Source organism: Ammodytes marinus (genome assembly GCF_949987685.1).
Source record: "Ammodytes marinus genome assembly, chromosome: 17".
In the NCBI taxonomy this organism is placed as follows: Eukaryota; Metazoa; Chordata; class Actinopteri; order Uranoscopiformes; family Ammodytidae; genus Ammodytes; species Ammodytes marinus.
Window position 1 is genome coordinate 12,844,221 of NC_137221.1, and position 13,631 is coordinate 12,857,851.

At 41.6% G+C, this 13,631-nt stretch overlaps 1 protein-coding gene across 1 annotated transcript in view; it reads right to left on the reverse strand.

Annotated features, from left to right (window-relative positions):
- dtnbp1b (dystrobrevin binding protein 1b) overlaps positions 1 to 13,131 on the reverse strand; it is a 28,052-nt gene extending 14,921 nt beyond the window's left edge. The window contains exon 1 of the mRNA XM_080045948.1: positions 13,026 to 13,131. Within this exon, the coding sequence (XP_079902074.1) occupies positions 13,026 to 13,071 (46 nt within the window). The 5' untranslated portion in view covers positions 13,072 to 13,131. The remainder of the gene's footprint in view (positions 1 to 13,025) is intronic.
- Positions 13,132 to 13,631: the final 500 nt, after the last annotated feature.

The following is a 13,631-nucleotide window of genomic DNA, read 5'->3' on the forward strand; positions in this document are numbered from 1 at the left end:
ATTCAAGCACCTTTTTTCATTGAGTTCAAAGCTGTCCTCTTACTGCAGAGGCACACAGTGGGCATAGCTACACTTGTGCTTTTCAGCCCTGGGGATGAGTGGCCATGTCTGCCAGTTTGTTTTGTTCTGAATGCGTTCAAAATCTAAATATTGTGGGTAGCAATCCGCCCGCAGCAGAGTCGACAGAGTGGGAAAATGTATTTTACAGAGACAATAAGAATTTTTTTTTTTGCTTCCCACTGTCGGCTGACATTTACCTCAAAACATTTCCATTGCTCTGAGGCACTTGGCCTTTGTCGAATGCGTATATTCATAGGGCCAGGGCCAGGTGGTCCGAAAGGTCAGCAACACTGGAGATAAATGTTATATAGAACATATCTAGACTTGCATTACCTGGTACATTAACACCAAACAGTAAGTTCAGGTAAAAAAATAAAAAGTTCTTAAAAGTTAAATATCATTGCATATGTTCATCAAAACTCTTCTAAGGTCAACCAACTTCCATCCACAAACCATTATTAGAATATACATTTAGTCTGCATGAAAGTCACATGAAAAGACTACAGTTAAAGCTGGGGTATGTGATTTCTGATTGGTCAAAATTAACATGAGCTGTACACTTTGACCAATCAGAGCGAGGCTCCGATTCTCTGTTCTTATTGGCTGTTGGGACAGTCCATTCATTTGGCACGACTTTGTTGGTGTAGAGCGTGTCAGGGAGGGACCATAGGGGAGGGACCAAAGAGAACAAGTGGAGCGGTTGAGGTATTTCGAATGTCTATCCCAACTGCCATTTTCTCCCCAAATCCTCCACCCCAGCTTTAAATATGCTTTGTATTCATATGTACATTGTTCAAGACCGAATGTGACCACAAGAACAGAACCAATGATGAAATGTGTCACCTATAAAGTAGCTGTGTGATCCTAAGTCACATGCAAATGATCAAATATTCTGTTCATGTCAGATATGGTTCTATGGCAGCAGTGAGCCGGTATCTTGATAGCTGGGGACGGGCATAGACAGACAGAGAGACAGATAGAAGAGTGGGTTGTTTCATCTTGACAGTGCATGACAGTAGATTGTCAATCCATCAAAGAGTGAGGGAGGAGGAAAGGGGAAGTCTCCATGTTCTCCTGAGGTGTCCCAGCTCTTCATAAAACCTGTTTGACGGGCGGCCCAACTCACACAATCTGCTCAAAAACATCTCACTGCTTTGCCAACAAAATGTTCTAGTTCTAATGTTTTAGCCACCTGCATCTGGTGATTCTCATAATGGCTACTTAGCACTTACCATACACTTTCTTACACGAGAATCCAGTGCAGCTATGATGTTTGAGGCATGGGTGATAGTAACAAATGATGTTAACTCATATGTGGAAATTGAATTCTTGGGCTAATCGAAATTTTTCCAGTTCCAGTCCTGCTTCATTTTGCTGTTCAAATGTGGCGAAAAACCCATCCTTTTCAAACTGGGATTAAATGTGTCTTAATGAATAATGTAAAATGAAATATCTCCATACTCCTCCCTGTGCTCAGAAGAGATAAATATGGGAGAAAATGAATCCTTGGGGCTGCGTTCAGCTGATTGGGCTCTTAGCACCTGACAGCGAAGAATCGAAACTATATGGCGGGGCCCCGGAAACAATTTATTATCTTTACAAAAGCTTTCGCCCATACGCACGTATAGAACAGCTGCGTCTTGCTGGAAACATTAAATAATTACCCTGCTACCCGAGAGACAATTAAAAAGGCTTACATCACCAAAAACCTCGGCGCAGCGTTTAATAGGAGGCTAAACGAGGAGGTGAAAGGGGGAGGAGGAGAAGGAGAAGAAAAACGTGAAGATGAGAGGCATTTCCAGGTTAATTGCTTTGCTTTGAAGGGAGCTTTACTCTAAGACTGATAAGGGCTGATGTCTTGTTTAATGCTGGGTAACTTGGTAATGGCTGTGTGCTAGCCTCTGAATGAGGAAGCTTGGCCCAATCTGATCCACGCAACAAAGAGGAAGAAAGTCTCTAGAAGGCTACGCCCTCAGGTGTTTCATACAATCTTACCCAAGCAGCTGGGATGATATTGTGGAGAGGCAAAAAGCTATTCATAGTAGAAGAATGCCGCTGCAGTGGGGTTCAAACGGTCAGCGATAAAAACATGGCGCTTATTTTCTAAGTGAACACGATGGTTTTCGCAAATAAACTGCATGCTTTGAGATATATTCACGTACAATTTTCTGCACATTTATTGGAGACGTGCATACATTATACACTACATACGTAATATTTATTTTCAGGGGGGTAACATTTTTTAAAAAATATTTTAAGATGTCTAGAACATTCATGCAGACATTGATGCATAATGCAGGAATCCCCCTTTTTTTAAATTTAAGATACAGGAGACAGTGACATGATATGAAGTGCATCTGATGCTATGAGCTCAACAGGAAGTTCCAACACTGAGCTGCCTCACTTTATCAGTAAGACCAGATCTATCTGTATGCAGTAGGCCTATATACAGTGTATAGGTGATAAATAATAAATATGCTCTGTGGTGCTCACTTTACAATAGGTTAGTAAGGATCAAGGTTAGGGCCCTAGCACCTCATATTGTTAGTACACCCTAGGAAAGTAAAAGAAGTTGCATGTGACCCAAGTTTTATAACAATCAAGTACAAGAGACAGTGGAGGACTGTGGGGTTACACAATCATAACAAAGACAGAGCATAAGTCCAGCGAAGCGTGTGCACATTGTAGGATGACAAGTGGATAAAAATATAGATTTTTTTTTAAACTCCTTGAAAGTGCAGCCAGTTCATATTCGAACAACCTTGGCAAAGTTAACTGTTTCCTGTCTTTGGCATGAATCTAATATAACGTGACTGGAAGAATTTTTCGTTTTAAAAGAACTTTGGGGTTCATCTATGAAATATTACCGGAGTGTTTTGAGTCTCCTTGGTATCCCATCATCTCAGAGCAGAACATGTGTTTCTATTGGCCCCACACACATGTACGCTTTGATCAATCTTTCATCAGCCCTCGTGTTAGAGTGAGAGCCAGACGGAGTGTAACAGTTCTCTATGCAGGATTTGCCATTTAAGGAAGCGGATAAATGATAAATGAGTTAAGATGCAAGTTGTCTTTGCTGAAACTGAGTAAAAATGTCAAGTTTGTGCTCGGACAGACAGCTCATGCAAGCCTGGCTATTTTATCATTGAAAGATAATTCAGATAGGTCTGCTGGCAGTATATTCATTTTTTCTAGGATCACCTTGAATTAATTAAACAGGGCTTTTGAGGACGTGGCAGTAATCAACACTGCAATCTGTTCAGTGGGGCTTTCATTTGTTTGTTGGCTTTTATTATTTATGCATTTTAAAAGCATTTTCATAGCTTTACTATAGCGGAAAAGACAACATGTTAACAAACTACTTAACTTAACTACATTGAACTGAGGTTTACAAGCATGTTGAACCCATGTCACTGCTGAATCAAGGCTAATTTGTAGTCATTTTGGCTTAGCATGCACAAAATAACATCCGTATTTAAGGGAACTGTTAATAAACAATCTGTGTAATCAGGTGCAAGAGATTCCCTGAAGGACATAAAGAGGGAGTTAATTTCCTACACACTCTTTACTAACAATTCTATCATTTCATCCTGAGTTTGCTTATACTTAAAGCCTGCCTTATATACTATTCCTTTCTCCTTTCTGTTTTAAAATCATTACACATAATACTATTCTTTAGATAGACCGCTTTATTATCACTTTATAGATCACTTTTAATAGCCCACTTTATATCTCAGGGATGTCATCTTAATGTACAATGTAACTCTTTATGTCAATTGTGTCAACTTTTTTGGACCCGTGCCATCCCTGACTCTTGCCTTTATTTAGCAACCTCAATTCAGAGCTCAGCAACAATGGAGAAGCTTCCAGCTACATGGGGGTCGATTAATGTTAAGAGGCAGCCAAGTACGATAATGGAAGGATTTTGTGAATCGAAAAATGCGATTCCACCACATCTACAAAGAGATGGCCTACTATCATAATGTGGTGACCGAGTAAAGAGGAGAGGGAGAGAGCCTGAGGTCATTCTGTGTGAGTTTCTGTACGTAAACCAGCAGCATAAAGCCACTTTATTAGAAATCTCAAGTTTAAGCAGACAGCTATTCTTGTGCAGCCTTCATTTACTACTCATCTGTTGAAGGTAACATTTCATTTGTCAAGCTACAACATTAACGTTGCTGTTTAACATGGTGTGATCATTGACATGCAGATTAGTGTCAGGCCTAACACGTTTTTAAATATTACAGTTTACCAAAATGTGCGCAAAACAGGCGAACACACCAACTCTGTGGGTGAATATGTCTCATTTATATTATAAGACAGGGCAAAGAATAGTGAATGGTGCATTTTGGAGAGCACATCAGTTATTAATAATATGATGAGGCTACAGCAGGAACATATTAATCAAAATCCAATACCAAAAGTCTGGAAAAGGGTTTAACCTCAAATACATGCCAGATTGATTTTTTTAAACAAAAAACCCGGCCAGGTGTCAAAAGCACAGCAAAATTCCAGTGTCACAATAACACTTGATAATAGGATTAAACTAATCTTTTTCAAATTGCTCTTCTCCAGGTGGCTCAAGGAACATAAGAGACTTTATGTATCAACTCAACTGATCAGACAACATTATCCATATGGCTGCAGACAAAGCCTAACCTAAATTTACCTTTTTAAAAAGAAAACTCAAATTGCCTGCAACATGTGAAACAAATCAAGCATTGCCCTATCACAGCAGGCAACATGAGGATGTGTGGGATGAACATGTCAAGTAGTGGAGTTTTGATGCTCTCCAGACTAAGGTTGCCATGGCAAAATGCTACGGTATTGCTCTACTTGTAAAGCAGAGACACATTCAGATGCACAACCTATGCAAACTTGACTACAATCTTTCAGCAGTGTTTTTTGTTAGAGCCTGACGGAGATGTATCAAAAGCCATCAGCAACATCTATTTGTTTTTGCCAAGCTCCACTTCTTTTCTCCGTCACTTATTTCTCATATATTCTCTTCATTTATCTTTTGTTGCTTTTCTCCCATCTGTCACCTCCCCCCTCCCCCCCGCAAAATGTATCTGCTTTCAAAGTGTGCCCTCCTGTAAGCGGTATGAAGTGTGAAAAGCTTTATCTTGGCCGGGGGACAAAATGTTAGGCACAAACACAAACACACACTGAGGCCTGTGTTACTCCATACTGTACTCCCTTCTTTGATATGATCTATCTTCCCCATATTATTGCACTATTCCTCCTTTTTCCTCGCATGCCCTTATGCATACTTAGTACTCATATGGCCTGGGGCATTACAGTAGAACTGCTGTATCGTGTTAATGTGGTTCAGAGTTGCTGGTTGAATATGTATACCCCATGGTGATGTAGCCAATCTCACTTAAAAAAGATAAAAAAGAAAAGCTTTCACCGCACAATATTTTAAAGATGCTCAGACAAAAGATACTCAGAGGTTGCAACCTAACAATATCGTAAATATTGAACAATGTCATGTCAGGTAGCCAGAGGTGTTTTCTTAGGGCGAGGTTGCTTTAGCAGTAGCATCACACCTTGGGATGAAGTGCTAGATTAGTGGCCCAGTTATGATGCTGTGTAGGCCTGTTGTCAATCCATCTGCTCTTTCTTGTTTTAATAGTAGCAAACGTTTTAGTTGAGCCACACACACCTTCACCTGGCACACAGCAGCCCCCACATCAACCTGTCTTTCTGTCTTCTTCTGTTTGTTCACACACTGCGAATACACAGAAATGTGGGAAAGAACAGAGAACAGATATCCTGCATCTAAAACGTAACATACAGCACAACACTTTCTTTTCTGCAAGACAGTGAGTGAGGTAGAGAAAGCCACAGAGGCAGAGGGAGAACGGGGGAGTCAGGGAGAGAGAAAAAAAGAGGGGGAAAGATTGTTCTATGACCTCCAGTCCAAATGATAAGGTCTTTATCTGACCTGAGTTAGTTAGCATTACATAACGCAGCAGGCGAGGGGGTTGGAGGAAAAAGGCAGAGTACAGACTATAGGAGCATGGGCAGCTAAAACACACAAGCACTGATGACCTCAGCATGTAGAAATACAGACGCAACATACAGTATAAACACTTGCATAACTACGAAGGCGACAGAAACACTGATGCAAAGAAGTGTCTACGCGTGCAAAAACATTCAACTCCCAGGGGACCATGGTTTCAACTTTGTAACGAACACCCTTTCAGTCTGAGTCTGTAAATACTGTCTTTTGAACCGTGGAGCTAATTTAGAGCTACTCTCGGGCTGTCTGTCTGACCACACAAGCTTCTCACTTCTTTTTTTTTATTATTCTTTTTTTTTGCAATTTACAATCCTCTCTTTCTCCATTTCCCAGGAGGAATAGAAGGAGGAGGATTGGAGAAAACGAGCGATACAGCCCACCCGCTGAGGTACATCACACAGGGATGGAAAATGTGATTTGTTAAAACCATCCGTGACCAGGATTTTGAGACGTAAACACTGATTATACCTGCTTCTTTTTGGAGTCGAAAAACAGATTTAGTGATTGCATAATTGGATGTCTGTACGAGAATGGTGTTCTTTGTTCATCTGTCTGTGTGTGTGTGTGTGTTTATTTGTGTGTGTATTTTTTTGTCTGTCTTTGTGTGCAATATGATTTAAGAGAGTTTTTACATCAGCCCCCCCAGGCACATTTGAAATTAGAAACACCCTTAAAACAAAAAAAATCTGTGTGTAAAATGATAGACCATCATCCTTATCATTATTTTCAATATAATAACAAACAAACCCAATGTCCTGTGGGAGCTTATTTGTATGCTGAAACAAAAAACAAAACAAAAAAAGGTACGACTTCACCATTAGTGTTGTAATAATTGATGGATTGACATGTGCATGTTGACCAGGATCAACATACTACATCTCAATAAGACATTCAGATGAATCCATAATCTGGAAAAAGGTCATAGTCAGGATTCACATAACCATGATTCCTGTCATTAAAATGATAATCAGAGAAAAAAAGCACTGCCCCCTTAGTTACTGTTATACACCAAGACTTGTGTTCTCATACAACCATACTAAAATAAAATAAAATAAAAATACGGCCCGTGGTAGATTTACCACTCATGATCCTTGAAGAATAATAATGTATATTATGTTGAATCAAACTATGGATCCTTGATTTGAGACAATGCAGGCTTCTTATTAGCCAACAAAACATCAATTTCAAGAATGGCTAAGCATGCCACTGCAAATGCAAAACTGTTGTGGATACTGAAAATAAAATACGATACTATATTTTATTTATCTATTCGTCCCACAGCACGGAAAGATACTCTGTAACAGCAGCAAAAGGGATAGTGCAGCACTGCAGCAGAGTAAAAAAGGCATATAAAATAAGCAAATAAAACCCTTTTAAAAATCCCTATATATATCAAATGTATTGCTTTGCACTTAAACCTCTTTGAGACGCATGGAGCCAAAACCTCAAACATACAATATGTTAAAGCTGAAATAATTGCACCACTTATTATTGTACGTGACATGCTGACAGTTTTTCCACTGTCATTATTTTTTTCAGTAGAGAGTGAGACGTCCTGTCCTCACTGATAGTAGAAGAGGCTAGAGATTCTCCAAGGCTACAGACTGTGATCTCAAACTCCCTTCCACCACCACCACCGCCAGCACCAATTAGCAGACTCCCAGACAGTGTGGAGGCCCTCACATATACTCTCCTATGTCCTTTTATTATTCCTTTTCATCGGCTGTGACGTGCCTTTTCTTCGGTTAGGCTCATTTTTTTTTTACCAATAGTCTCTTACAATTATTCTCCACTCACACTCACTCTCATTCTCCGTCTCCTCACGCTCTCTCCTTCATCCTTCACCTGTTATCTTTTGCCCAACCCTCACCTCCCCACCCCTCCATCCATCCCACACTCTTCTTTTTCTCCTCCTGCTGGCTTTATTTAACTCTTTCATCCTCTTTCCCTATTCATTTCCATATCCCATCCCCTCATTTTCATTCCTTCTTTTACCTCTCACTCTTCTTTTAACTGGGAGTGGTGACGTGTGTGTGTGTGTGCATGTGTGATTCAGCTTTCTATTGCTCCTCTTCTTCCATTTGTCTCCTCTCCGCCCTTTCTCCGTCGGTGGCTCTCTTTGTAATTCGCTCATTCCCCCAAAAGCATCTTCGCTCTGAGACTGTTCCTCTTGATCTAATTCAACACGGGTGCTCTTAGTGTAAAGAATGCCGGGGGAATCAGTCGAGTAAACAATACGAGACAAACAAGCTGCAAGTCTTGCCAACAACACCTGTTAAGCCAGGTGGAGCCTGCTGGCAGCACAGGTAGGCCTTTCACACCGCCGCAAAATCGGAGCTAGTTCTGGGCTTGTTCGGAGTTAGAGCCAGTGTTTTGGTTTCACACCGCCAGAGAGCCTGCTCCGGGCCGTAAAAACCGGGGGAACTCATACCCCAGGATTGAGCAGGGTTTGATAAGAACTGCTTGCGCGAACGGTTGGGGGAGGGATTATCCTGACCAACCAGAGCAACTCAAACCTCATGCCCGCCATATTTAAAAACACCGCTACTACGAGACGTAAACATAACATAATTACCGAACGTAGCGATCAAATTGACCGGCGAGAATACGCTGTATGGGTCCTGTTTGCTTATGAAAGCAAAGCGAGAGCCAACAAGTGTAAAAATAAGACGTATTCGCCGCTGTTGTTGTGCTTAAAGCTAGCGGTAGCTTTAGCGTTAGCCACAAGAGCAGCGGCGTCGGGTGACGTACACACACGTTTACAGTGACGTCATGACGTTGCTCTCTTGCCGGCTCCATGGCTGTCTCCGGTCGATGTGAAACCAACCGGTTCATAACTGGGATAAGGCTGTAACCAGTTTTGAACTGACCCCAACACCAGCCTGGAACTGACTCTTGGTTCATTTTGGTGTGAAAGGCCTAAGGGTGGAAGGAAGAGAGGCAGGGACAAGCTACAGGGAGAGAGAGAGAGAGAGGTGGGAGGGAAGGTGGTATAAAAAAAACAATAAACCAAGGTAGAAGAAGTAAAGTAAGACATAGTATCTCTTCCTCAAACACTGTCAATGTAGTTCCATAACTGATATTCCTGCAATCCTGAAGGCTGAATGGGGTAATGGAAAAGAAAGAAAGAAACACGGCTGGATGGAGAGATGGACTATTACCCTCCCCGCACTGGTCATTTGTGTCACTGAATGGATAAACATTGTAACCGCACATGCATCAGTTATGCAACAGTGGGTTCTACATGAAACTTAAATCTCAAACCCCTAGATATAACTACTTTGGCATGTCACTCGCAACGAAAAAATTAAATAAAATTTGAGTCAGTCAAGGTTAAAATTGTATTATTGTGTCGCATGAAAATCAAGCCGTGCTCCGTCCTTGGCCTCATCCGTTGACAGCACAGACACTTTCATGTCTTGAATAAAATCCTCCTTTAAAGACAATTAATACCATCATCCACCAGTCTTAACCTTTTGTGACCTCTTTGAAAATGAACAGACAAATTAAGACACGTCTTCTTGTGTACGCAGCAGCGTCTGTGTATGCATACCATGTGGCTAACGTTTGCACACGCTACGCTAATTAGCAAACTAACCGCATTTGGTGAGAGAAGGGGTAATCGAGGTTTGCAGAGAGTTGTCTGCATGCATACACACACACACACATGCACGCACACATGCACGCACGCACACACGCACACACACACACACACACACACACACACACACACACTGAGACACAAATGTCCACCACACACATACATTCAGTCTGTTAGTCACAGGAGACACAGGAACAAAAGTCAACACAGGAATCAAATATTTTCACGGCGGAACCGTGTAACTAACAGTTAAGTATTAAAACTTTACGGCACAAGCAAATATTTGGTTGAACATGAAATGGAAACTCAACACCCTCTGTGCTGCTGCCTGCTAAATGTCACATCCTACAAACCCCTGCTTCACTCCATCAATTGCCAGTAGCCTATCAGTATGAGTAGTCCGAACGCTAATTGTTTTTGAAATATTAGCCAAAGACAGTTCTCCTACGCATGTACTGTATATATGTTGATATTGTTGAAATGAGAAATTAAAAAATGTTCAGTTTCTTGAAAAAGGGCAGAATATTCAGTGAGTACAACAACAAGATCAGAAAGCCTTAAGAGTAAGCACATTTAAAATGTCTTACGCAGCAAATATATTCACTGGCTTTATCCCTGAAAACACTTCGAGAAAAACCCTTTTATTTTTTTCTTCAAAGAAAAAAAGAAAGATTTCTTCTACTGTAGGAGCATTAAAAGTTGAGTCTGAGCCCGCGGCTTTAGCCATCAGGGACAGTTCGAGGAGTCAGCTATTCCGTACCATATTTCAATAGTCCAGAGCCCACTCATTAAAGCAGCACAAAAGACTAATCACATAGGCAGCGCTTTGATTTACATGCAATTAAAGTTTCATGTGAGTGAATCCACGGATAAACCGGACAGGAGGAGAGCAGAGAAGGGAAGGATGAAAGAAGAGTGGGAGGATGAGGAGGAGGAGGAGGAGAGGGGAAAGAAAGAAGAGGGGGAAGAACATAGAGGAGAGAGGTGAGGGAAGCCATCATTTGGCAAGCGAAGTGATGACACAGCACATCCATCTCAGTGGCAGGTGCCTTCTGTTGCTCCTTAAACAGAGGACACAAACTAACAGGGGGAGAGAGAGAGGGCTCTGCACCAGCATTATACTGAGATAATAGCACAGCTGCCAGAATAGAGGCAGCCTTTTTTTTCAAATGTAACTGATTTTCTTATCTAAAAAATATTACTTAAAAGGGCTCTAAACACAAGTCCATGAGTAGTGCATAACTGTGATCTATTTTGTTGTTTTTGCATCAATTAGAGTAGAATTATGCAATGATAATATCATATTTTATGATATGTAATCAGCAAATTAAGCACAGCAAGGTTTTTACTTGATTTTATTATGTGTTTATATCATCAATTATTCCAGCTAACATGGCAAGTTTGGATATATGCCTTTGATATATTTACACCAAAGGACTATTCCCAATTCATGAAATGGAAATATGATTAAAAAAGTAAATTCCTCCGCTTGATTCTTTTTTCCTTTCAGTCTTACACTGCTCTAATCTCTGTCTTTCTGTTCTTTAAAAGCTGTTGTTAAGCAGTTCAACCATTGACGTGTTTTCCTCAGATACTGCGTTTGGTTACGCAACATTACGTTGAGTAAATCAGTCATCGTATAGCCTGCGGCCACTTCATATTTCCATTCGGTGGAACTGCTTCATAGGAAGGTAATGTGACGGATGTGTCTTGACAAGGAACAAACTGGTCAAGTGCAAACGACCACAGCTTATCATGTGAGAGTGAAATGGGACTTATACAACAATAAGCTTTTTTTATTATTATTACTCAGCCAATAATAATTGATCACCCAAAGATGTAAATTGTTCGACAAAAAAAAAAGAGCCCACGTTCATTTACACAGGTATCTACTGTGGGTGGGTGTGTCATTGTGTGATCATTAACACATCACCCCAGACACACAAAAGGTTTCCAGGCGAGTTATATGCCAGGCTGGGCAGTAAATAACCTCCTGAAAATAACAAGGGGTAGATGGGGACTGAAAGAGAGGCGAGGGGGATGGTGCAATAATAATGAAAGCAATAAAAGGAGAACCATTTTCCCAGATGTGATCTGTGCCTCAGTCAAGGCAGTCAATGTGCACGTGTGAATGCGTGTGTGTGTGTGTGTGTGCGTGTGTGTGTGTGTGTGTGTGTGTGTGTGTGTAAGAAGATTTTCTGTGTGTATGCTCCCACTAAGCTATTAGATGAGTCAAAATGAGTCACATCATTTTATCAATCACCCACTTACAGTACAGCAATGCTTGGTTGTGTGGAGTGTGTGTGTGTGTGTGTGTGTGTGTATGCATGTGTGTACGTTATCAAGCAAACGTGTGTTGCTTGAGGCCAAAATGAAGTCAAACATTGGTCCCACACACACTTTCACCCACTGAATAACTGATACACTTCGCACTATAACATTAAAAGCGATAATTCTTTATAAGATCCCTGCAGTCCTATGCAAAGTTACAACTATACAGATACATCACATACAGGCCTAGTACACACACACACACACACACACACACACACACACACACACACACACACACACACACACACACACACACACACACACACACACACACACACACACACACACACACACACACACACACACACAAACAACCACAATCAGCAAGTCATGGTGTCATCCGCTTTCCTCAAAAGATACAGCTGGCGCGGTTATCAAACGATGCACAGAAAGCTTTCCAATATATAGACAGCTGGAGGCACTATAGGGAATATGTAAACACACTCATGCATGTTCCCGCACACAGCCCACATTACACACCTCCCCGATCACTCTTTCCATCATGTAAACATGTAAAAGTATTCACACACAGTATCCCAACCCCCTTACTGTTACTACTGTACATATCATCTTCCCTTCAAATACTACACTGTGTTACACAATCCAACTCTTGGCATCTATACTCCTACTCACTCTCTGCCAATAAAAAGTACACTATTTGTTTCACTCGCAATATGTATTAGAATAACAATAATGTGTATTTATTTTTTTATATTATATTGATCTACACCCTATCCTACTGCCTTGGCTAGGTTTAAATAAAGACCCCATATTTGAATGGACAAGGTTGATTTCAACCAAACCTATGCCATACATAGCCTACAGTAAATTTGCCATACTGAAACACACACACACACACACACACGCACATTCACACGCACGCACGCACGCACACACACACACACACACACACACACACATACATACATATACACACACACACACACACACACACATATCACCACTCCCAGTTACCAAAGAACAAATAAAGAAGTCACTTACAAGAGTTCCTCTGGCTCCCCTCCGTGTCACCAGGCGAGGTGGACATCCCAGGAGGACGCTTTTTTTGCCCTTGTTAAGATAACCAAATGGAAGGGGGTCGAGGGGGTGGCAGGGGCAGCACCACGATAGTACACCGAAACGAACTCCAGCGATCACATCAACACCTGCCCACCACGCATCCTCACGCTGCTGCCTCTCACTCTATATACGCACATGCTCCTCCATACAAAATATGCTCCAAGGAACGTCGCTCACAGAAACACATTCTCGTGCAGATCGCACTCTTACACATCCGATGGTCGAAGGTGGTGGCGCGCTCTCAAGATAAAAAAAAACCCCAACGGCCAGGGCACACGCACACACACAAACGCACACTTGCATGTATGGATGAGCGATGCACCAGTGTCTCGCTCCGGTGCTGGGGAGACTGCTGAGGATGACAGTGGAGAGGGAGAGAGAGAGAGAAAGAGAGCGAGAGAGAGGAGCAGCACTGAGGGAGGGAGGGAGGGAGGAGGATGCAGAAAGAGAGAGAGAGGGGGGGTGCGTATAGGGGGATAGGAAATAAGGAGCACAGATTATTATGAGTTTGTGTATGGTGTGACCTTT